At 42.2% G+C, this 26,916-nt stretch overlaps 1 protein-coding gene across 4 annotated transcripts in view; it reads right to left on the bottom strand.

Moving 5' to 3' along the window:
* Positions 1-26,916, bottom strand: part of col14a1a (collagen, type XIV, alpha 1a) — a 219,484-nt gene that overhangs the window by 16,834 nt on the left and 175,734 nt on the right. For 3 of the 4 annotated variants that reach the window (XM_073050216.1, XM_073050227.1, XM_073050234.1), the window contains exons 36-44: positions 22,256-22,342; positions 20,957-21,010; positions 20,365-20,460; positions 19,454-19,507; positions 16,963-17,016; positions 14,575-14,628; positions 10,522-10,593; positions 5,689-5,724; positions 649-715 (exon numbers count right to left, since the gene is read on the bottom strand). In XM_073050216.1, the coding sequence (XP_072906317.1) occupies positions 649-715; positions 5,689-5,724; positions 10,522-10,593; positions 14,575-14,628; positions 16,963-17,016; positions 19,454-19,507; positions 20,365-20,460; positions 20,957-21,010; positions 22,256-22,342 (574 nt within the window). Of the gene's footprint in view, positions 1-648; positions 716-5,688; positions 5,725-10,521; positions 10,594-14,453; positions 14,508-14,574; positions 14,629-16,962; positions 17,017-19,453; positions 19,508-20,364; positions 20,461-20,956; positions 21,011-22,255; positions 22,343-26,916 lie in introns of all 4 variants that reach the window. The other variant, XM_073050223.1, reaches the window with a different exon arrangement.

Below are 26,916 nucleotides of genomic sequence, written 5' to 3'. Positions count from 1 at the left end.
ACAGGATCTTTTATATCCCTGGTGGACCTGAAAGCCCTTTACCGGAATGTGTGTGCTGACTTTGTGTCCCAGTTTCAAAAATGGAACTTCAAGCCGGGGCCACCTTATTCTGAGGTGGAAAGCTGCAAGTTCTGACATTAAGATGCATCGTAGCGCTGTGGGATAGCCAGCTGAGGTATTGACTTATCTTGTCCACCTCAAATGTCTTTTCAAACAATTTGAAAAAAATAAAGAAAATGCTGAAGTGTGACAATCACAAAGGCCTGCAGTGCCATAGTAAGGCACAACACGGAAACAGGCCCTTAAGCCCACATCGACCATCAGCTACTCACTTACACTAATGCTACATCAATCCCTTTTTTTTATTCTCCATACCTTCTCAACAACTTTCCCACAGATTCTATCACTTACCCACACATTGGGCAATTTACAGTGATCAATAAATACAATTTGTTCATCTTTGGGATGTGGGGGGGGGGGGGGTTGGAGGGAACCCACAGAGAGAAGGCACAAACTCCACACGGATGACACAAAAGTTCAGGATTGAACCTGGATCGTCTGACACAGTGTGACAGCAGCTCTATCCACTCTGCCAGCCCCTAGCCACTTCCATCAAATCCCCCACAGGTCCTGCACAGCACTACTCACTCTGGATAAGCTGCTCACACACTTGCTGGGCAATGACACGGACCATTCCCTGTGATTGGGCATCTCCCTGAAACGGTATCAACAATAAAAAGGGTTTAGGCAGAGTCTAAAAAAGCTTTGACAGTTTTAAGAATAATGCAATGGCTACAGCAGAAGGCTGAGATTAGTTTGGAGACATAGCACAATCTGTTAGAACACAGGTTTAATACAGTTTCTGCTTCAGCAATGATCGCCCAGGGAAGTCATCATTCAGTTTGATCTGACGTTGTTTGTACTATGATATATTTCATCCATTTCTGCTGACTATGCAGAACTATAATCCATGGTTACAACTGCGCCATATATCAGAGAGCTAACATTCAAATATAATTTCTCCCATTAGATCTACATAGGTGGAAATGCCCAAGATCACTTTCTTGGAAATAAGGGCAGGCCATTCAGCCCTTCAAGTTAGTTCTACAGGTTGACCTATACTAACTCCCATCCCTCGATCCTCTTAATATCTGGAAATCTCTCCATTGCTGTTTTTATTGAGTTCTGCATTTAAGCTTCCGTGGATCATTGGGATGGAGAATTCCAAAGGTTTTCAATCTCTGCAGGAAGGAATTTCTCCTCAACTCAATCTTAAACATCCCATACCCCTTGGGTTTAGACTCTTCAGCTCCCTGAGGCCACCATATCAAATACTGGAGAATGAGGCAAAATTCAATTAGATCCCCCCATCCTTCTAAACTCAACACTGGCATATTCTAACCAATCTGTTCCTTCACATGGTGAACTGCCTATCCAGGAAGTAGCCTAGCGAATCATTACTGCACTCCCCTCTACTGCACCTATATCCTTCTGTAGATAAGGAGAGCAAAATTGCCCATGTACTCCGGGTGCAACCCCAACAAGGCCCTGTAAGACCTCTCATAATAGAAGCCAATATACCTTTAACCTTCCTAATCCTTGTATGCATCTTCACTTTGACGTTCAGTGACTTGTATATAAAATCACCCAGGTCCCCTGGAATATCAGCATTAGCCAATCTATCACTATTCAAAACTATTCTGCTTTTCTGTTTGTGTATTGGCATGGGTAGTTTCACCTTTATCTACTAGCACCCAGTCACCGAACTACCTGATAACCTACTGGTCACAACCTGTCAACCCAAGAAAAAGAATTACTTTTCCCATGTTTTATGCCCTATCACCAATACTCAACCCATGTTTGTAATTTATCCCCACCCTAATCTGTTCTAAACTTGTTGACCATCCTTCTGTACAGGGCCTTGAGGAAAATCTTCTGGAAGTCCAACTGCATCACATCCCCTTTATCTGTTCAAAGATTCACATCCTCTAAAACTCCAAACATGATCAAACACGACTTTCCTTTCTTAACTCCACATGAACTCTGCTCAATCCCATTATTCTTTTCAAGATGTTCTGATATTACATATTTCATTAACTCCAGCATTTTTCCTATTATTGGCATTAGTCTACAACATCAGTACTTCCCAATTCATTTCCTTCCATCTCCCTTCCCCACCTACCTGGATTTCAGCCTACTTGCACTCCTGCCTTTCCCCCTCCCTTTCATTCTGGCTTCTGTCCCTTTCCAGTCCTGACGAAGGGTCTCAGCCCAAAATGTCCACTGTTCATCTCCCCCCATAGATGCTACTAAACCTGCAGAGCTTCTCTGGAACTTTGTGTCTGTTGCTCAGTACTTGCCAATTTTTATCTCATTTTTCAACTGTTATTCTTAAAACCTCAAGAAGGCAATACCCAAGTCGTTCACTATATCTAATCACTCTTTCAAAGCTTTGGGATGCAAGTCTTCAAGTCCTTGGCATTTGTTGGATCACAGTCTCAACAAACTCTCCATTTTTTCCACTTATTTCCTTAAGACCATAAGACATAGGAGCAGAAATAGGCCATTCAGCCAAACAAGTCTTCTTTTCCATTCCATCATGGTTGATCTATCATCTCGCTCAACCCATTCTCCTGCCTTTTCCCAGATACCTTTAACCCCATGACTAATCAAGAGCTTTCAGTTCCTTCAAATATTTACAGTTCCTCATTGTCACTAAGCTCTTTGTTCTCTGGGTTCGCTGAGGGGTTTCTTAAGTTGTTTAATTCTACTGCCACAATCTTATTCCCCTACTTTCTGCGAGGAGCCCATGTTAACTTTCACTCATCTTTTTCCTTTTACACACCTTTTAACAGCCCACTTTTAGATTTCTTGCCAGTTAACTCATATTCTAGCCAACGTTTCTTTAACAGTTGTTGACGCTCATTCACCGAGCCTAAAATCCTCCTAATCCTCAGGCCTCCTGTAATTCTGGCAACTTTACAGTCCTCATCTTGGACTTAATACCACCTTTAATTCTCCTGGCAGTCATGAATGGACCAGTTCTCCTGCTGGGGTTTCTATGCCCTAAAAGATTGTATTTCTGCAAATTCTGGTCATGGGCTGTCCACTATACTTTCCAATCAATCAAAGCCAACTCTCCCTTCATAACTTCATGATCTGTTTAGCTTTAGGACAAAGTTTTGCCACTTCCAAAAGGGATGCAAAATTCCATTGCAATATGGTAACTTTTTCCTTCAGTGCCTTTACAAGAACATCAATTTCTCATTGCATGAGGTCCAAGATAAACTCTACCCTCATTGGTTCCCCAACACATAATCCCTATTGGATGAAGTATAAAGTCGTTAAGCCTACAAGAGAGAAAAATAATTATAGCCTTATGGACATGGTGCATTCAAACCATAACCTTAGAACACACTTTTTTTTACTATTTCCAATGCCTCTGGCAATTATTTATTGTATGTTCCTTGTAAGCCTATTTCAATGAGCCCTGTAGAAGCCACAGACTGAGAAAGTACCAGTGTGTTTTACATTTGATCAAAATCTCTTTAACTGTTCCAAAAACCAGAGGAAGAATAATTTTTCTGTGGCAGCCATCACCTAACACCAGGAGATAGTATCTGAATTCATCTCCTGATAGATAGTTTCACCATCTTAAAGACCACAATATTTTAAAGTCAGTGCCACACTAGCAAATTCTCCAGTCTATTGAATATTATTTCCATTAATACCCACATACCAGTTAAATTCACTTATTTTAGATGCTACACCATTTTATAATGTTCCACTGAACCCAGTAAATTTTAAAGTGTGAGGGTCTTGGGAAACAGGGTCCCAGTGACTTCTGGAGAAGCGTAGGAGCTAGAGCCCTGGTGAATTTCAAAAGTGAACCGTCTCTCTCTCTATCTCTCTCATTCTTACTTTTATTCTAACTCCAAAGACTTTCTCTTTCTCTCTCTCACTCTCTTCTACAGTCTCTCTCTGATGTAATGCGAGTACAGATGGCAGCCTAACTCTAATATGGTTAACACTAGTGGTCAAAGTCAACTTTCTCTCTCTAACCAGCTCCAGTCCTATAAAACCCTTCGGCCTCTCATCACTTCCCTTGTTCCAACTTCTTCCACACCCTCCACTTCCACCAGTGGTGGTCTTGCTTACCAGTGTTTAGGCTCCACATTCCAGCATTCCCTCCTCAAGATAACTCAGCTTCTCCTATCTTCCTTCCTTTAGTATTACTCTTTTCCACAACATTTAATTGCCTTTACTGTCACACTCAATTTGAGAGGCACTTAGAAAGTTTTACTATGTTAGAAGTACTGAATAAATCCTTTAGTTTTGTTGTAATATAGATTCCATAGCTATAGTTATCTGTGGTTGTAGATCAACCGTGGTTCAGTAGGAGTACAGTCCTATGTTCGCTTCTCCAATGAATTCACACAGGTGGAAATGCTAGGAGCAATTTTACCCAGAGGGCATTATCTGCCTCTTCTCAGTGCTATTTTACAGAAGGAATGCCCTTTAAACATCCACAAGAGAAACAAAAGGCATTAAGACTTCAGCACTCCAGCCTACTCCCTGAAACAGATTCACAAAGAACATCCACTGCCATTCACAGTACATCATTGCTCCAATAAAAGTACCGTCTTGTCTTTAAATTCTAAGGTTATAATTGAATGGATTGTGTCCACAAGACCACGAATGGCGATGCCACTCTGGCAAATTCTCTGGACGACTGGATGTAATTGGCATTGATACCCCAACAGTTTGAATTTACTTTTTCTTTAGACGTTACACCATGTTATAATACATTTTCTAGTGAACATAGCAAGTTTAAATGGCCTGCAGGAAACAGGGTCCCAATGAGTTTTTGGAAAATGTGCTTTCCCAAAGAGGGAAGGGTGCTTGTGAGTTTCAAAAGAAAAGCATTTTTCTATCTATAAGATTCAGATTTATTTATTGTGCATATGGAAACATACAGTAAAATGCGTGATTTGTATTAACAACCAATTCACCCAAGGATGTACTGAGGGTAGCCTGCAAGTGTTACCATACATTCCAGCATGACCACAAGTTCTCTCTATGAACACACACAAACGTGAGTCATAAGGGAACAAACCACACTAGCCTGGGCAACCTGGTTTTAACCTGTCTGACCTGGTCAATCCAGTTTGGGATGGCCAGGATTTGATCACTGTGAATGTCTGCCAATAACCCAGGACCAATGAGATGTTCACTCCTGCATCACCAGAGATACATTCTCCGTGACCAGTATGTTGAGCAATCCCCAAGTACATCCTCTCCAACAGGAAAGCTAAGAAAAGGCAGGAAGACCTCTATTCCTGGATTCCACATGGAGGGTGGTATACTGCAGCAGGAAATCACCAGAAAAGTTTAGGAGCTGTTCAGAGAGCAAAGAGAGCCTAGCCAGGAAGTTTGAAACAACTGCTTTCATGTGGGAGTCCTGAAACCTGTACTCCCAGCAGTTCAGTAAAGAACTGCCATCAAAGACCACGTCAATAATTTTTGTTTTAATTTATTAACTGCTAGTTTAATACACTATTCTACAGATTACCATGTAATCAAAATAAAACTGCCAAAGCAGGCACTTATGCTACTGCACAGTAAATCCCATGTACCGGTAGTTCATTCTAGCATAACATTATTTAAAAGTAGTTTATCCAGACTTACCCTTGGGCCCCTTTCTCCTTTCAGACCAGGAGGACCCTGCAATAGAATTAAGAGTAGATTAAACAGAAATATATGAAGTTTAGAGACAACAGACACCTAGAGTCTACACCACAGAAACAGCCGTTGAGCCTGGCTTGTCTTCGCTAATTTCTTTCCTTCTCTCATTTCTATCCTACCCCTTCTCATTTCATTCTTTTTCTTGAACCAACCAGAACAGCTCTAATCACTGTCTCAAATATAGTGACACCATGGCCACTTAGCACTACAATGGTCTTTTATTCTTGTTCCAACTGGGTAGAATGTATGTTAATGTTTTCATATGAATGCTGTGTCTCTAATGCTGTGTTTGTAATGTTGTAAGTCTTTCTTTACGCTTGTGTATACATATACTATTCATATGACAATAAACTCAAGTTTGACTTTCCCACAGAATCTGCTGTTCATTTCTTCCTGCCCTTTGTTTTCACACATACTCTCTCTGGACTTTCACAAGGGAGACCCCTTCAGTTACTTAAAATCACTAAAAACAGATTAGTAGAGCACACAGTGCTGTGCCAACCTTTAACCTACTCCAAGATCAACCTAATACTTCCCTCCCACATAGGCACATGGATGAAAGAAAAATGGAGGGCTATCTGAACACCTCTTAATGCATCTCCCTCTACCACCATCCCAGTAGCAAGTTCCCGGCACCTACTACTCTCTATGTGGGAAACTCTGACATCCCCACTATACTTTCCTCCAGTCACCTTAAAATTATGCACCCATATGTTAGTTAAATCTTCCCTGGGGAAAAAGAATGTGCAAAACAAGATACTAATGCAAGACACAGTTAGAAACAAATCCATGTTAGTGCAAGAGGTAGTCTGTAGTATTCCATTGTTGAGGAAGACTAGACTGACTTCTAGATTCATCTGTAAGAGGTAACGTCCAGTCAAAACACTGCAGTTTTCCACATATTTCAGTCAGGTCACTTCTCATTTTCCTAGTTTTCCATTTACTCAATGTGTTCTTGCGTATTAACAGCTGGATTACAGGAACAGTGATGTATATTATGCAAGTCTGTTGAAGTATTCTAAAAAGGAAATCTAACCGACAATGGAATGTAGAGGATTTTGCAAAGATTTTGTGACTTCAACAAATCCTGAATCATTGTAGCTCTGAGCCATAACATTAAGCATTTGCAAAACATTCTAACGTTCCCTGCTTGGACTGATCATTCATAGCTAGCCCCAATGCTCAGATTTTGAGCTTCTTGGGGAGCAAGAATATCCTTGTAATCCACAGATTACTCTCACTGGTGTCAAAGGTACTGAAAAACCAGAACTAAGTCAACCCAAAGCTCTCTGATCCAAGTAGAACACCAATGAAGGGACAGCACAAGAGGTCGAGCTGGTGTCTCACAGCTCCAATCCTGTCCTTGGATGCTGTCAGTGTTTGCTTGCTCTCCCTGTGACTGTGTGGGTTGACTCCAGGTGCTCCAATTTCCTCCCACATTCCAAAGATGTGCTGCTTGGTTAACTGGCCACTGTAAATTATGGTAGTCTAGTTAAGTTTCAAAGTAATAAAAGAGGAGTCGATGGAACATGAGAGAAAATAAATAGTGGAAGTGCTGGGAAATGAGATGGAGAATGGAGTGATGGAAACTTCTGCTGGGTGCTAGCAGCATGTGATGGGCTAAATGCCCTCCTGTGACATTCTACATAACTATTCAAGGAAAACAACGATGAAGGTAAGACATCCTAATGGATCAGTTGTGGAGAGCGCCCTCTTCTTTGTGGTGGCGTGTTGGGGAGGCAGCATTAAGAAGAGGGACGCCTCACGTCTTAATAAGCTGGTAAGGAAGGCGGGCTCTGTCGTGGGCAAAGTACTGGAGAGTATAACATCGGTAGCTGAGCGAAGGGCGCTGAGTAGGCTACGGTCAATTATGGAAAACCCTGAACATCCTCTACATAGCACCATCCAGAGACAGAGAAGCAGTTTCAGCAACAGGTTGCTATCGATGCAATGCTCCTCAGACAGGATGAAGAGGTCAATACTCCCCAATGCCATTCGGCTTTACAATTCAACCGCCAGGAGTAAGATATGTCAAAGTGCCGGGGTTAGGACTCAATGTATTTAAGTAAACTACTTAAGAACTTTTTAAAAGCTATTATTAATGCTTTTTGAGAAGGTGATTTTAGATATCATATTTTTACTGAGTTAAGTATTGTATGTAATTAGTTTTGCTACAATAAGTGTATGGGACATTGGAAAAAAATGATGAATTTCCCCATGGGGATGAATAAAGTATCTATTATCTAATTCATGAGAATAGGGAGCCCATATTTTCCAAAGAGGTAATGTCAAACTGTTCTGTGTTCCTGAATCACTTGTTATCCCAAAGGAGGCATAATTCATTGTCAGAAGCCTGACTTTAGCTAAATAGAGCAAATCTGTTACACACCAGCAATTACTGGGTTTCCTGATACACAATTCTTTTGGATTTCAATCAGTAACTTTCCTCATTTTCCACACAATGACTGTCATTGTTTAAAATTCCCACTGAAGATCAGATCCATGTGACTTCACCCAAATTAAAAGCAAGCATTTTCAGCAAATTTGTTCATGCCAGGGTCACATTCGCCGACCCTTCAAAGAAACTTACAACTTTGTAAAGTTGCTTTCTTTGTGTGGGATAGATCCTTTCTGTGGCTGTAATGAATAGATAGTGTCTGCTGACTGATTGGGAAAGTTTGCTCTAAATTAGCATCTAACAGAGAAACAACAACTTCAAGCAAACTTTGGCTAGAACTATTGCGAGTGAGGAAGCTCCAGATATGTCAAGTATATTGTAGAGTGTAATTAACTGAGGGAATGTTTATTTAGTTTGGCCTCTTCAGTATTCAGACTGGGCAGAATCTGTTGGCTTGTTCATTGCCTTTTGATAACATAACAGAATCTTACAAATTGGGTTCTCATTCTTCAGTGACACTGGTGCATCAATACACTCGGAACTGAATTGTTAAAACCACTGTATTACATTAAATACAGCTTTAGCAACAGGTGTCAACTGGAGAGTAGGGATACAGAAGTCATCCAATGCTACACTCAGAACTTGTAACGTATGGATGGTGGACTCCACTTCTGAAACCAGGACCTACTGACTTAATGAATGGACATAACATATTGGAAGTCTCCAGGCACCAGCTCTGAGAAGCACAGCTGAAGAAGAGGGCAAAGCCCCTGTGGCCCTGAGGGAAGAACTCTGTGCTGGAAATAAAATGGCAAATGGGACAATTGTTCGCTCTTTCAGTTGTTCAAGATCAGATCAGTTGGGGCCAGGAATCCATTCCTGGAATACCAACTTTTCCTAGTGCCAATGGAAAAGTAGATGGAAAACTTCCAAGAAAGTTCTGCACTGGGGGACGGGGAGTCATGACACACACTTTCTGGCTCAGACTCCTGGGATCTGAAGATCAATGTGCAAGAGGCTTTTGATCAGAATGAAATTGAGCACTTTCATCTTCCTGGAACGATAGTGTTTCCCAGTTATAGAAGCTGTGATGGGTAAAGAGACCAGGGATCATGAGGATGGACTTAGCTATGGTGTGTGGTATGAGGTAACTAGAGGTGGTAGGTCATGTCACAAATATGACCAACTCCCCTTCAATTCCACCCAGAATGGTGGGCTTCACCAGACTTCATAGCTTTCTTTATAAACCTTTGGTTAGGCAGCACTTGAGAATATTGTGAACATTTCTGATCACCCTGTTGTAGGATGAAAAAGGAGACTTTGAAAAAGTCACAGCAGAGGTTAGCAAGGATTTTGACCAGAAAATCCAAACAGTGCACATGAAATGCTGGAGGAACTTAGCAGGCCAGGGGGCATCTACAGAAAAGAATAAACAAGGTAAGAAAATCCTAATGAGTCCTGATGAAGGGTCTCAGCCCAAAACATCGACTGTTTACTCTTTTCCATAGATGCTGCCTGGCCTGCTGAGTTCCTCCAGCCTTTTGTGTGTGTGTTAACCAGGATTTTGCCTGGATTAAAGGGAATATGCAATAAGGGGAGGTTGGACAAATTTGGGTTGTCATCTCTGGAGTGAAGGAGGCTGAGGGGAGATGTGATAGAAGTTTATAAAACTATGAGAGGCACAGATAAGATAGAAGATCAAAATATTTTTTTCTGGGTTAGAAATGCCAAACTTGAGGATATGCATTTAAGGTGAAAGAGACAGTAAAAATGTACAGGACAAGTTTCTTTTTAAACAATAGGAGTGTTAGGTGCATGGAATGGGCTGCCATGGGAGGTGCTGGAATATATGGTTGTGGCATTTAAGAGGCTGTTAGAGAGACGCATGAGTGTGGAGAAAATGGGGGGGGGGGGGCGGAATATGGTTCCTTTGCAGTCAGAAGAAATTTAGTTTAATTCAACATTGTGCTTGGCACAAACATCGTGGGGCAAAGGGACTGTCCCCATGCAGTAATGTTCAATATTCTATGTGCTGAAGTCCACACAAAGCTAGATACATTCAAAGGTAAAATGCCAATAAAGCCATCCCATCACCGGAGATAGAAATACCGTGTGATGCTTATCATCCAATTCGTTGTGTATTTCAAGTCTAAGAGAACATCTGTGGCTCTGCTGCAATGATTATCCAGTCAGAAAAAAAAACATCTGCACATCTGTTTCTTGCTCAAAATATTCAAATGCTGGCCTATCACAACACATTCCTACTGATATCCCGTCACTGGAATAAGAAATTAGTTTTCTGCGTCATTTTTCCTCTAATTCCAGTTGAACAATGCTTTATCATTGGCAGAGGTACAACCAGTAGACGTTCTACTTACGGGAGGTCCTATGTCGCCCTGAGGACCGGGACTTCCTGCAGCTCCAGGGGAACCTGGGACTCCTGGACTCCCCTATGAGGTCATTCAATGCAACATTAATTCCACAGCACAGATGCACTAACTGCTTTAAGCATATTGATTCAGACAGATATGGGGCTCGTAAAGACCTTGCATCAAAACTGGCTGCCTCACAGGGGAAAGGAAATGAGCATTTAACTTTATTATGAGCATCAGGAAAACTTGAGGCTCTCAAAGCAAACTCTGCCATTGTTTCATTTGCATTATTATTTTCCATGTAGTCAACGATCTTCAAAAACATCAAATGAAAATGTTGCAAAATGATCCAAAAAGAAAAATTTTAAAAGCATTATACATTTGAGCATTAATTAGCCATTTTTACATAATGATATTTATCACTATACAGGTATTTAATAACAGATGTTTAAAATACCTTTTCTAGATGTTTACAGTGAAGACCTGTACTCTTTAAAAAAGTTAGAATAATAGTGCAGAAAAGACATACAAAACGAACAAAAAATAATTTTAATAGCCAGGAATATAATTGGTAACCAGTATAAAATTGTTGATAAAGGAGTTAATTTACAGATGTCTCCCCTTAAAAGAAACACCTTAGTGCTTTCACTCATAGCATCAATATTCTTTCTGGGGGAAAAAAGGCTATCACAGAACTGACGGGGTGGGTGGGATGCTGTTAATGTTTAATGTTTATAAATATTCATTGTTGGGTGTTGCCTGTATTATTAACAATGTAACTTGGGAATTTCAAGAGGATACAGACTTTTAATCACAAAACATGGGATTTCTGGTTTGCAAATATATTACAAGCAACTGTCAAGGATAACCGAACAAAGGTAGCGAGATAGATCCTTTTAAACAATATACAGTATAATCATATAAATAATCAAACACAAACAAAGACATTGTACGAAGCATAGAGGGTCTCATCCAAGTTCTTTGAATCAAGAGTCAAAGGTATTATGCGACAAATGAATTTGGTAAATCATACCCCTGGATATTTACTAAACCCTGGAAGTAGACTGAAGCCTCAGCCATAAGCCTGTTCATAGCTCCCTTTCCTCCCCTCCTATTGTGCAAAAGTCGTTACATTTCCTGATGTGTTGACATTGTTCAAAAAGTTTAATATTAAAAATCTGTAATTAAAGGCATGTAACTCTTCAGGTGCTACAGGCAAATAGATTAGGGATTTTTATGTGGGAGGGAAGGATCGGATTGATCTTAGAGTAGGCCCTATGGTCAGCACATCGCTGTAAGCCGAAGGGCCTGTGCTGTGCTGTAGTGTTCTATATTCTAAGTGCTGAAACAAAAAATAAATAACAAAATCAATGCAAAAGATATTGAAAAAATGAAAACTAAATCAATGCATTAAGGATTCTGCTCAGTAACCTTGTCCCAATCTTACCCTTTATATCCAAATTAAATGGATGAGCACACAGGAAATTGTGCATTGCTTTATTTATATCTGTCTCCGATCCAGGATGTTATGGTTGGAGCAATGAAAGCATTTTTTTTTAAAAAGAGGTAGCTCATAGTTTCACCTTGAGAAAGCCTACAAACCCTCAAGGGATTTGCACAAATGTGCAGGTTTGAAACATTGTTATTACAATGAGATGGTTGTGTCAGAACCAGATGAATTCCTTTAAAGAGATCCTCCATGCTCTGTTATTATATGCAGAGTTGAGGTGCTGTTAGCTTCATCACATACTCGCATTTAGCTGGTTAGAGCTGGCCATTAGCTTGAGTACAAGTCTTTAAACCAATGTTAAAATTGAACAATACTCATAGTCAGCTTGCTTATGTCCCAGTTCTGGTCTGGGGCAACAAATTTACTCCAAACTTAACCTGTAGTGAGGTATTTAATTTGGATTCCAGAACGATATATGGATATTTCTTCTCTGGCTTAAACATGAAGAGCTGAAGATAGGTGTCACTCTCCATTGGTCTGTCTTTAGCCATAGGTGGTTATGGTTTTGTGGTCTGAATTGAAAGTATGGAGTTCTGCACTTCGAGCAGGCAGAGAGGCACAGCACTAATATACTTCAAACTTGCTAATTCTTGTTCCAGATTCCAGCATCTTTGATCTCCTTTGTCTTCCTACTCACTGTGGAACCTCAGTTTGAACTTGGGAAGCAGAAATTACGGGATCAGCAGCTTTCTCTGATTTTAGCTCCTTTGAATAGCACCCTGAGAGGCTGGTTTGGATGAATTTGATGCTGAGCTTACATGTAAATGAACAATGCCACCGCATTCCATTAGGAAGCATATGCAGAAATATCAGTTCATGCATTAAGCAATTTAAGCATTGGATTGGGTCCATGGTGGTAAATAAAGACCCAATTGACTTCCAAGATATCTGCATTAGAATGAGCAACAGGGTGATCCCAAGATGATAAATGTTACTACTTTGTAATATCTGCCAAGTACCACAATCAGACATATTAGCCACCATTTAACATACAGCTGGCATTATTTAGCTCAGCATTCCTCTTATCTTGCCAACTGCATTTTGGCGAATTTTCTGCATGTATTCACCAGGATTTTTTTTGTTGTCAATTTCTTATGAGTGGTCTATAAGACTGCACATTCCTGCCAATCACTCTGAATGATGGCACTCAGTTACAGGGCGGGTGCTACATATGCCCTGGTGCTTGGACAGCAAAGTCCATTTAAGGGAAGTCACAGCAGGAGTGTGTGAAAGGGGCCACTCTGGAATTGAATATTCAAGATCCACCATCACTTGATGGGGCCAAGGAGTGAAGTGTTGCCAATATCCATAGAATCACATAGAGTCCGTAAAGAGGAATCAAATGATGAGAGCCTCATTAACCCACAGGTGGACTGTGCCTCATAGACAAGGAATGCATGTTGGGAATGTGGGTTCAGAAACCAGAGGCCATATGTTTATTTTGCCTGTAGTAATAATAATAGTGTCCTGTCTTCAGATCCTAATTCTTGACAGATTGGCTGAATCCATTGAACGGGTAGACAGAGTAAACAGAGGGTAGGCCTATGCAGGGAGATTGGGAAAGCAAGTCTTCTCTACTAATTCACCTTTATTTCTTGTAGAAATGCTAGTGTAATGGTGTTGTATTGAAGGATGTCACCTAATGGCAGAAGAATACTAAAGATACTCATATTACCCCAGTTCAGAGTGGACACTTCAGGCAGCAACTCCAACATTGAGTTTCCCAGAGTGTATTTCATTCAAAACAAGGAGTTAAAAATTAGACAATGGATCCAGTTCACACAATAGGTGTGCTTCTGAGGTGAATAATCCCAAAGAAGCCTCCCTGGGATTTTATTTGTGAATTCAAAAGGTTTCTGGAAGGGCCAGCATTCATTGCCCTTTGCTAACTCCCCTTGTGAAGGTGGTGTCGAGCTGATGCCTTAAACTGTTACAGCTGGAGCTAATTCTAAGGCAATTTATAAACAGGCATGGCCAGGATTCAGGAAGTGAGAAGATGAAGAGACAAGTACGGGTGGTGGTGATTATCCACGTAGACAAACAATGTGGTAAAGTTGAAGGATGATTAAGATATTGAAGGAAATGAACCACTAAGAGAGGTCAGTTTTTGAATCAAGTGGGGCCAATCTTTATAGGAAGCTATAGAAGCATATTAGAAGTAAACACAGATAACAACATGTTTTATAAAGAAAGCCTGGCAGAAAACAAAGTGATCCCAGAACATTGCTGTGCTTCAGGGCCAAGAGTGTATTTCATAATTTGAAATGTTCAGTAGGTGCACACACAGCCAACAGGTAACAGCCCTCTCCTTGGATAAATGGGTACTTGATCAGATATAAAGTACTATGTTGGAATGATGGGATGCAAAGGTGCAGCCAATTCCAAGGATTTTATGGTGTTATTCCTTAGCTACATAAAATAAACTTACCCTCCCACCTGGAAAACCAAATGGTCCCAGAGGACCCTCCATACCTTGTCGCCCCTGAAAAATTAACAGTGTTAAATACTTATGTCCGACTACAGTAGATGAAGCATGCAGATGGACTCACCACTGGCCCAGGTGAACCTGGTGGCCCAACAGATCCATCTTTACCCATGGGACCCTGGATCAAAAGTTGATGGCAGAAGTCATTGCGTGATTTTGCAAATATGAACTCATACTGACATATTTAAGCCCACAAACAATTCACTTCAATTACAACTAAAGTGGTTTGTGGAATCAATAAAATAAATTTTATGAATTTCCACATTTTGGTTAACGTCATGACAGGAAGAACTTACAGTACATTTCTATAGCACCTTCAAGAACCTTAGATGTCCTAAAAGTCTCTATATCTAATAAAATATTTCTGAAGGTACATGCTATAATGTACAAAATGTGACAGGCAATTTGTGCAGAGCACTCTCCCACCAAAGGCAGTGTGATAATGCTGAGATATCCCCTTTTAATGGTTTTTGAGGGAATAATATTCGTCCCGCAACACCATTGATTAGACTCTTTTTTGAAGTATTGATTTTTTTGAAGAATGATTTATATTCATTCGGAAGGGAAAGCAGGGTTTAAATCTGCCTTACAACTTGCTCCTTTAATTGTGATGCACTCTCTCAGTGCTGCATTACTGAGCACCGCCCTGGGTTTTGTGATCAGGAATCCATCGCAGGACTCCAACCCCTACATATCATGATTCAGCTCCCTGTGTTGTGGCCCTCGCAGTACATACTTTTTGGCCTGATAATCTATTCCCAAACGTCAAGCCAGCTGAGGAAAAGGAGGTACTTTCTGAAACCTTGGACGTCACAGCCAATTAGGTTATGAACCATCTGTGGTGAAGAGTGGGAATCAAATCCTCACACAGCCTGGTGAAGTGACGATATGGAAGGAGACCTCCTCGAAACAGGAACTGTGACTTCAGGGAAGATCGGAGAGGGAGAGAGGGAAAAGGCCAGGGGCGAGGGGTTGGAGCAGGGGGGATGGGGGAAGGGCAGGGGCAGATATAGATGGAAGGGGATGGTGTTTGATGGATTATATCTGGTCATGAGGGAGCAGAGGTGGTGTATGATGGGTGGTACAGGTGTCCCCTGCTTTACGCCACTTCGCTTTTATGAAAGACCTACATTAGTACCTGTTTTCGCTAACCGAAAGATATCCGAAGAGGATTATCGCTTTTATGGAAAAAAGGCGCCTGCTTTAAACTTGTGTTTACCCCGAGAAAGACTACCATGACAGTGAAGCCTTGCGCGGGCAGGTGTGCGCGCATGCGTGTAACATGCTGATTTTTTTCCTACAAATCGGTTTTGGCTAAATCTTCCTGATTCTGGTAAGTGAAACTACACTGCACATACGTTATTTCTACTTTATATAGGCTGTGTATTTATCATATCATTCCTACTTTTACTGTATGTTAGTTTTATTTTAGGTTTTATGTGCTATTTGGTATGATTTGGTAGGTTATTTTTTCGGTCTGGGAACACTCAAAAATTTTTCCCATATAAATTAATAGTATTTGCTTCTTTGCTTTACGCCATTTCGGCTTACGAAAGGTTTCATAGGAACGCTGTACTTTCGGAGAGCGGGGGAAACCTGTACCAGACCACAAGAGGTGGTAAGTGTGTACAATAGGCATTGTGAAAAAGATGCAGCTAACCCAATTTCCCCCTATATTAACTTCAAACATTAGAACACAATAGCACTTGGGTATAATAATCAGATTAACCATTTACCTAATCTTTGTCAGTCCTGATGGTACATCCTTTGCGAGTGACAGATTATGATCCACTTTCTCTTACAGGTTTTACTGGTCTTTTTTGCTTGGTGGATGTATGCTACTTCTACTTACTTGACAGTAACTGTATTGAAAGCTGTGTGGTGTTCAGGGCCTTGTAGTAATTAAGGACAGCACCTAGTGGTCTGGGACTCAGTCAAGATAGAAGTCACTTAAACTCTGGTGAAGTCTGTCAAATCAAACAAGCTGTCAAATTCAGTTGCCAAATGAATACTAAACTTCTAAATTAAACTGCATATGGGTAAAATTCAATCAGGAGAGCAGAAGTAATTGAAAATAGCCAATCAGCAGCCTGTTTTGTGCTCTACCCGAAGTTTTTTTTTCCTATCCCATCCAATGAGACAAGGGTATCTGATTCAGCACTGCCCATGTGGTTCTTCCTCCCATGGAACTGCACCTCCTGTGTTGGTGGTCCTCTCCGTGCATACTGTCCATACATTTCAATAGAGGTAATGCTTTTGGGCTTTCTAATTCATAGCCCCTAACTCCCAACAAAAAGCTCCAGAGTCTCCAGAGTTCTAGGCTCTACAACAAGCCAATGCACACCCACTCAGATCCCAGGCTTGCTCCAGTGCTGACCCTGCACGAGAAATGGGCCTAAAGGAGGATAACAGAGTAAATCCATTAGCATCCAGATGGAATATCAAGGCTTACCCTTTGACCTGGTGGCCCATCTCGTCCTGGGAGGCCTCGGGGACCTGGCAGACCCTGGACACAGAAGTGACAAACAAGATGGAATCAGACACAAATAGCATTCCTGCATTTCTGTTGTGCTGTTGCCACCCCTTAAATTTTGTATAATTTAGTCGTATGTGTCTGTGATAGATAGATAGATAGATAGATAGATACTTTATTCATCCCCATGGGGAAATTCAACTTTTTTTTCCAATGTCCCATACACTTGTTGTATCAAAACTAATTACATACAATACTTAACTCAGTAAAAAATATGATATGCATCTAAATCACTATCTCAAAAAGCATTAATAATAGCTTTTAAAAAGTTCTTAAGTCCTGGCGGTTGAATTGTAAAGCCTAATGGCATTGGGGAGTATTGACCTCTTCATCCTGTCTGAGGAGCACTGCATCGATAGTAACCTGTCGCTGAAACTGCTTCTCTGTCTCTGGATGGTGCTATGTAGAGGATGTTCAGAGTTTTCCATAATTGACCGTAGCCTACTCAGCGCCCTTCGCTCAGCTACCGATGTTAAACTCTCCAGTACTTTGCCCACGACAGAGCCCGCCTTCCTTACCAGCTTATTAAGACGTGAGGCGTCCCTCTTCTTAATGCTTCCTCCCCAACACGCCACCACGAAGAAGAGGGCGCTCTCCACAACTGACCTATAGAACATCTTCAGCATCTCACTACAGACATTGAATGACGCCAACCTTCTAAGGAAGTACAGTCGACTCTGTGCCTTCCTGCACAAGGCATCTGTGTTGGCAGTCCAGTCTAGCTTCTCGTCTAACTGTACTCCCAGATACTTGTAGGTCTTAACCTGCTCCACACATTCTCCATTAATGATCACTGGCTCCATATGAGGCCTAGATCTCCTAAAGTCCACCACCATCTCCTTGGTCTTGGTGATATTGAGACGCAGGTAGTTTGAGTTGCACCATATCACAAAGTCCTGTATCAGTTTCCTATACTCCTCCTCCTGTCCATTCCTGACACACCCCACTATGGCCGTGTCATCAGCGAACTTCTGCACATGGCAGGACTCCGAGTTATATTGGAAGTCTGATGCCACTATTGGTATGTTTTCCAGTGTCTCCATGCATAAAATGTGCTTGGACATCTCTGACAATAAGATCGACTTGTCTTTGACAGCTGAGGGGCTTCACAACCAGTAACATATTTTCGTTTGAAATGTAGCCACTGTAACATAGGAAACGTGGCAGTCTCTTTGCCATTGCTGGGAGCTTACAGTGCACGACGGGGTAACAACAAGATTAGGCCAGCACGGTAGCATAGTGGTTAGTGGAATGTCATCACAGCAACAGCGACCCCGTATTAATTCCACCGCCGTCTGTAAGAAGTTTGCACGTTCTCCCCATGACCATGTGAGTGTCATCTGGAGACTCCAGTTCCACCCACATTCCAAAGACGTATGGGTTAGTAGGGTAATTGAGGAGCACTGTCGTGTAGAGGTTGGTGTAACACCACTGAAGTGCCAGTGACCCAGTTTCAGTTCCACTGCTGTTTGTAAGGAATATGCACATTCACCCCATGACCGTGCGATTTTCATCTGGGTCCTCCCGCTTCCTCCCACATTCCAAAGATGCACAGGCTAGTGGGTTAATTGGTCAGAGGGGTGTAATTCGGCGCCGCGGGCACGAGGCCAGGAGGGTCTGTGACCATGTTGTATTTCTACATAAAGTAAATAATCTGCTCTGAATTGTGGGACAATAAGGGTTCCCTTCACTTCTGGTTGAAAAGGTGACTGGGAGATCAGGTCACAGGTACAGTAAATCCACCTGAGGGGGTTCATTTTAAAATCTCCGTCTCCAAGGCAGCAGCTCTCGCAGATGCTAATGATATTTATATGAAAACAATTGAGGACACACCTGGCAGTGGCACGCTCTCTGTCCATCACTGACTCTTGGTGGGCCTGTTGCTAACCCTGTTCCTGGCCCTTATCATCATCCTAATGGCCTGTGCTCATTCAGAGATAAGAGGCAAGATTGTGATAACTGACAGAAGTCAAGCCTTTTCCTTTTGACACTCACTTAGCAAAGTCCTTGAATGACCTCCCTTGAGCAACTGGGTTCAGCGAGGGTCAGGATCTTAGCGAACAGGCAGTTTAGATAATGCTTAAGCCTACTGATAACAGAAGCATCCACCAGCTGCAGTGCACTTACAATAATAAATTCAGTTCAGGTTAAAACAAATAACAAGACAGGACAGGCGACATTTCCCACGTGCCTGAGCAACGCCTAAGGTTACCAATCTTTCCAACAGTTGTGTCCAAAACACAGCAGTATCTTACGCTGCCTTATCAAATTTGAACTGAAAATTAGATGTTCTGAAATAAATACAAATATGCAAAAATACCCAATGTAAAAGGAGTAACTATAATTAAGTGGTAACAATCCAATACCATACTAATTGCTGAAGGATTGGGTTAACATATTAAATGCATACCTGATGACCGATGGGACCAATCTGCCCTTTCTCGCCTTTTTCACCAGCACTCCCCTGTGGAATTGATAACACCAGTCAGACATCAGCTTCGACAACCAAATATAATGGGAGGATTTCCGCCCTTAATTGAGCTCAGAGACGTTGTGAAAGGGATCACAAAAGATTATTCATAATTTCCTTCTGTACAGCAAAACCTCATTAATAACTTACAGATCTAGTGCAGGGTGGTAAGGGAAGAGGTACTATAAGGGAGGCTGAATTCATCCAGATCTAATTTCAAAGTTCACAAAGTAAATTTGGTATCAAGGTATGCATATGTCATCGTACACTACCTTGAGATTAATTTTCCTGCAGGCATAGTAAAACAAAGAAATGCAGTGGAAAAACTGCACACAAAGACTGACAAACAACCAATGTGCAAAAGAAGAAATACTGCAATAAAGAGATAGATAGATAATTAATTAATACTAAGAACATGAGCTGAATAGTCCTTAAAACTGAGTCCACAAGTTGTGGAATCAATTAGAGTTGAGGTGAGTGAAGTTATCCACACTGACTCAGGATACTGATGGCTGAAGTCATCTTGCACCATCCATTATATCGTAGGGAGAATAACCCCAATGGTTTAAAACTGATCAGCGACAACCCCAATGCGATGAGTCAAGCTCACTGTGACTTTTCTCTTCACTTTTATTCTGTGTGCTGTCTGTACCACGGGCCTGTGATGTTGCTGCAAGCAAGCTTTTCATTGTACCAGCGCCTCACTGTATGACCCGTGGCCTGTGTCGTTCTACTGCCCATAGGCCATTCTTATGTTCAATCAGATCAGACCTCAGGAAAGCAAAAGAAAACTTCCTACTAATGTCAGGGTTAAAGAGCCCCACGGGGGGGATGGGGTGTAAACCACTCACCGGAGGACCTTGAATCGAAAGTCCACTTGGTCCCTGTGGCCCAGGCTGGCCCTGAAGGCCTGGCATGCCCATCTCACCCCGCTGACCATCAGGACCCTGCCAGCAAACAGAGACACATCAGCAGCCAGGCCTGAACAGACAGTGACCGGATGCTGCGGCCCGAAGCTCACGTAGACCTACAGATTGTAACTTTGAACTCCTGAGACACAGGGGGATCTGAAGACTGAATGACATTGTCTTTTGACCAGGGATTTAGGGGGAGGGTAAGGTTGGGTGGGATTGGAAGCGGGTTGGGAGGGACGGAGCCACCGTGAGACGTTGGATGGAATCATGTTAAAGATGTTGGAGGGGTCGGGAGGGTAAGACTAAGTGGGATCGAGAGAGGGGGGCGAGGTTTGGAAGGATCAGGGGAAGGGGAGGGGCAAGGATGAGATCCAGGGTGGGGGGGCATTGAGTTTTTCACTTCCAGTTGCAGTATGGATCTGTAGCAATAAATGTACTGAATATGATCATCATTTTCAAAAGGAAAAAATAAAGGCTTTTCCTTGCTGGGTTAACAGGCTTTTTGTAAGTTTGTATTGGAAACTCTTACCCGTTGACCTTGTTCTCCCCTCTCACCTCTTGGACCTCGTAAACCTGGGCTGCCCTATAAAAGAGACATCAACAGGAGAGTTCTGTATCAGTGGGATTATTTTAGATCAATGGGAGAGTTCGTTATAAACAGGAGAGTCCTGTATTAGCGGAAGAGTTCTGTGTTAATGAGAGCCCTGCATGAAGGGGCGTGTTTGATATCAATACTTCTGTAGAATGAGTAGCAAGGGCTAGATCCCATCAAATGATTCAAATGTTAAGCACAAATGGCGGAGTCTGGTTTTAATGTTGTGCACTTTGATGGAAATACAAACTACTTGCTGGCAGGTGCCAAACAGCGTCCCCATCACTCCTACGGACACTTGTTGCCATTGACATTGTCAAGGCACTCGAGTCATTGCTGAGACTCTGGGAATTTCATTGCACGTTTCAATGAAATGTTGGAACAGTTATAACAGAAGCATAAGTACTATTAGAAGTGGGAAAAAGTTCAAAAAGAATTAACAATCAAGACACAAGCTATTCAGCTCAACTGTTTCTCGCCAGAAGTTCTGCTTCAATGGACAGCTCCCACCCATCTTCACCACCCCATTTGAAGTGTTCCTAGAATTCCCCAAAGGATTTTGTGGCTGCTGAGAATATTCACACCCACCCCTGTTACTGATGCCAGGATGCCCGGAATACTCGGAGACCAATAGGAACATCCTGACGACCGGGACTCATCGCAGCTGCTTCCCTACTGAGGATCAGTGTGGCGGCCGGCTGCCTCCCCCAGCCCCGTGATGTCTCTCCCCTCCCCTGCTCCCTGTGTAGCAGGCTTGCCCAATCCTTGTATTGTCCCAGGAGACCCGGTGCCCAACACTTGCTTCAAGCAGGCTACCCGTTTTACCTGTCTCTTTCGGAGCATGCCTGGAGCAAAGTCAAAGCTCAGGAGCTGACTGAGCTGGAGAGCAAGTGGGATTCCTGTTTGAATACCCTGATCATACCTTCCATTTACCTCCCCTGTTCTGACTCCAGCTTCTCTCCTCAGGAAAGTCTCTCACCCCGGAACCATTCTCTTCCACTCCCTCTCCAGGGCCTCGATGTCCCCCCGAGTGGTGGTGCCCGCAGACCAGATGCTCAACCCAATTGTCTATAACGGTCCAGCTTCCTCCTTCAGTAGGACCCTAATACTGAACTCAAGAAACTAATACCATATTATCGGCAATGAAACGCTGAAGAAAAAGAGTGATGCTGCATTTTTTTTTACACAGACCAGTTTTTTCCTCCAATTATCCTCTTTCAAACCAAACACTCTTACCGGGGGACCCAAGGGCCCAGGCGGTCCTTTACTGTCTTGAGAACAAGTGCAGGCATGAGGAAGGGCTGGACAGTTGCCTTCATCTCTCTGGAAGAAATAATCATTTCATCATACCAACGACCAGTCATCCCCTTCCAGATCTCGCACCGAATAAACGGATAAATCGGTTTATTGTTGTGCACGTACAGTGAGAAACTTTATTTTACATGCCGCCCATATTGATCATTTCATCCCACGGTGCTTTGTGGTGGTAGAAGGGGAAAGCAATAATAAAGTGTTACAGTTACAGAGAAAGCAGCCAGACAGTAAGGTGTAAGCCCACGACATGGTAGATTGTGAAGTCCAGAGTGTATCTCATCATACTAGGCACTGTTCAGTAGTGTAATAGCTGAGGATAGAGAGTGCCCTTTAGTCTGGTGCTATGAGCTTGCAGGCTTTTCTACCTTCTGCCTGACGGGACGGAGTCTGAGGTGGGAGCGATCTTTGATTGTTTGAGTTGCTTTACCGAGGAAGTGTAGACGGACTCCCCTCCTGTACCACTTCACACCCCACTGGGAGTTGTAGGTAATCCTGAGGTAAAACAGAATCCAAATACAATCCCATGTCAGCCAACCCTTCCTCCGACAACCCATCCTGATGCTACTGAGACCTTGCCCCATGAGAAGAAGCCATTAATGCAAAAATGTGCACCCTGCAAGTTAAAGAAGCAGTAAACTGATGGACTAACACATATCACAGGGTTCCAAAAAGATGAGTAAGAATCCAGAATAAGGCTGATCTCAGTGAGAGGTCATACCTCAGAGAAGTCTACAAATTTTCCACGTGTGATCACAAAGGTGTTTCAGCAACAGGGACGTAGAATGGTTGCTTTAAATGGGGGATATCCAAACCAAGCACAGTCAACTACAATTCCCCAGACAACGGGAAGGGGCATTGAAGTGACACAAAGAGAGAAGTATAGAAAATAAAAGCAGGAGGAGGCCGTATAGTGTTCAGCACCATCATAGCCAGTCAAACACTTCAATTCCCTGTTCCCAACTTCTCTCCGTATCCCATCATTGCTTTGACATTGAGCAACATAAAAGTGAAAATCAACTAATATTGTAGATGCTGGAAATTCTCAGCAGGTCAGATAGCATCTGTGGGGAAAGAATTAGCTCAGCTGCGAAATGATCCATAGAGAGCTACTAGCATTTTCTGTCTTTATTTAAGAAATCCATCTAATTCTTTATTGAATTATACTTAATGCCTCGGCCTCTACAGACTTCTGAAGGAGCCAATCCTGCAGGTTCACCTCCCTCTGACTGAAGAAGCTTTTCCCAAACTCCATTTAAAAGGTGCATCCTATGTCCTGGTCTGGACTGCACAGTTAATGGCAACATCCTCCTGTATCTGTTCTACCTAGTCAGAATTTTATAGGTTTCTCTGAGATCCCCTCTAATTCTTTTGTCAGATGAACAAAGATCTAACTGATCAAATCTCTTCTCATGTCTTCACTGCCAACCCAGCAAACAATTTACAAAACCCTCCTTGCACTCCCTCTTCATGCAAGAAGATCTTCTTCAGATAAGGAGACCAAACCTGCACACCAACACCAGGCAGAGTTTCACCAGTGCGGTGACACTACCTTGCCCCTGTACGCAAATCCTATTGCACTCAAGGCCAGCGTATCATTTACATTCGTGACTGCTTGCTGTACCTGAACGCCTGCTCTCAGTGACTGGTGTACAAGGACACACTGGTCACTTTTCCCACTCTATCACCATTCAGATAATAATCACCTTCTGTGTTTGTAACCAACATAGATAACTTCACACATGTTCACATTAAACTGCATCTGCCATGCATTTGCCCACTCACCCAACTTGTCTAAGTCACATCAGAACAGGGAACAGTACAGCACAGGAACCGGATCCTTTGAACCAAGATGCCTTTGCTAATTATGAGGCCCAATGAAACTAATATATTCTGAAAAAGGATGTTGTGTTATTTGTAATATAATCTATATCCCTGCTTTCCCTGGACATTTCTGTATTTGTCCAACAGACTGTCAAATGCCACTATCATATCTGTTTCCACTACTACCCCTTGCCAATTCTCACTTTAATCCCACCTTTAGAGTGAGATTACCTACATTTATTGAAACCTTAGACAGTTCACAAGTTCTGTGTACTAAATCTCTCCTCAGAGGTCAAACCCTGCTTCTTACTCCCAAAAATCAATGCAGTGAGCCACCATTGTCCTCCCACGAAAGTGGGAAATGACACACGCGAGTGAAAAGCAAACTGCTGCAGAAACCCAATGGAGGCAAAGTGAAGGTTGATGTTTCAGTCAAGACCCTGAATAAAGGATGTACAGGAGCAGTCTACATACTAATGTTACCACATACTTATTACATAATTTTACTGGAAACACTGTGGCATGTACATAGTAGTCTTGCTATTTTATTAATATTTTTACACATTTTCTCTTAATTTTATAATCTATGTCAGTTCATGAACGCAAGAACTTCATATGTCTTATTCACTGCTTCATCCAGGGGTCTTGAGACATTCAGTCTTTATTCCTCTGTATTTCCCAGTCAGCCCAACAAACTGTACCTTGGCCTTGTTTGCCTTCCCCAGAATGCATGACCTCACACGTCCACACTGAGCTCCATTTGCTATTTATGTGAGCAACACACACACAGTGCTGGAGGAACTCAGCAGGCCAGGCAGCATCTATGGAAATGAATGAACCGTCAAAGTTTTGGGCCGAAATCCTTCATCAGGGCTGTTGCTATTTCTTCACCTACCTCACAAATCCATTAAAACATTCCCTTTAGAATTACAGAGTTATACAACATGGGAACAAGCCCTCCAGGTCCAGATAATCCTTGCCTACCAAGATACATATCTAAGCAAATTCTATTTGCCTGCACCCCTCTAAACCTTTCCTATCCATGGACCTGTCTACACCCCTCCACCCCCTCTGGCAGCTCTTTCCATATATACTCAGTGGCAACTTTATTAGGTACGGGACTGTAGGATAGTTGTTCTACTTAAATACTTACCTGGCATTTATCGGTAATTTCCAAGCCAATAGGCAATAACACAATTTTTTAGTTCTTGGAAAGCAAAAGGATTTTGTGGTGTTTAATAGAACAATTAAAGTTATCAAAGTCGTTGCAGAAAAATAATAACTGGCTCTGCTATAGGGTCTTTGTGATTCCTTTAGGATGTCCCAAAGCATTTTACAAATCAATGGTACTAGTTCAGATTTAGATTAGCTTATTATCCTATATACCAGAGGGCAGATGAGAATGACCAAGGAGGCAGATATCCTTGATCAATACTGTTATCCTTCCTAATGCAATGGGCCAGGAAGATGGACTAGATGGAAGAAGCCAAGTATAGGCACTGATACATTATAGAAAACACAAAGTCGAGTTTATTGTCACATATCTGCTGCTATAGCCCATCCACTTCAAGGTTTAATGTGTCATACGTGCAGAGGTGCTTTTCTGCACACCACTTTTGGAACATGTGGGATTTTGAGTTATTACTGCCTTCCTGTCAGCTTGATCCAGTCTGGCCATTCTCCTCTGATTTCACTCATTAACAAGGCGTTTTCACCCACAGAACTGCCACTCACTGGATTTTTTTTTTGTGTTTCACACCATTCTCTGTAAACTCTAGAGACCATTGTGCATGAAAATCCCAGGAGATCAGCAGTTTCTGAGATACTCAAACCAGCCTGTTTGGCATGAACAATCATTCCACAGTCAAAGTCACTTAAATCACATTTCTTCCCATTCTGATATTTGTTGTGAACAACAACTGAACCTCTTGTCCATGTTTGCATGCTTTTATGCATTGAAGAGCTGCCACATGAGCGGCTGATTAGATATTTGCATTAACGACCAGGCGTACATCTGACTAATAAAGTGGCCACTGAGTGTATCGCCTCCCCCTGTATGAAAAACTTACCCCTCAAGTCCCCTGTAAATCATTGTCCTCTCATCTTAAAACTATAACCTCTGGTAAACTCTGGGGAAAACAAGATAACTCAATGCTACTCGATGTTAAACACCTCTCCAAAATCACCTCTCAGTCTCCTTTCTCTCCAAGTAAAACAATCCCAGCCTATCCAATCTCTCCTTGTAACACAAACCCTGTAGTCTAAACTTTCCTTTTGACTAGGAACACACAACCATTTTATGCACTCTTTGAATCTTCCACCTGTGCTCCAAAATTTTCTCTGCAAGTCTCTTCTTGCAATATGGCTTTCCGATTCATATAACCATTACAGCACGGAAACAGGCCATCTCAGCCCTTCTAGTCCATGCCGAACACTTACTCTCACCTAGTCCCACCTACCTGCACTCAGCCCATAACCCTTCATTCCTTTCCTGTCCATATACCTATCCAATTTTTTTTTAAATGACAATATCAAACCTGCCTCTATAACTTCTACTAGAAGCTCATTCCACACAGCTACCACTCTCTGTGTAAAGAAGTTCCCCCTCATGTTACCCCTAAACTTTTGACCCTTAACTCTCAACTCATGTCCTCGTTTGAATCTTCCGTACTCTCAATGTAAAAAGCCTATCCACGTCAACTTTATTTACCCCCCTCATAATTTTAAATACCTCTATCAAGTCCCCCCTCAACCTTCTATGC

Source organism: Hemitrygon akajei, chromosome 1, assembly GCF_048418815.1.
Source record: "Hemitrygon akajei chromosome 1, sHemAka1.3, whole genome shotgun sequence".
NCBI lineage: Eukaryota > Metazoa > Chordata > Chondrichthyes > Myliobatiformes > Dasyatidae > Hemitrygon > Hemitrygon akajei.
The sequence above is the reverse complement of the archived record's forward strand: the minus strand, read 5'-3'. Positions and strand labels throughout refer to the sequence as shown.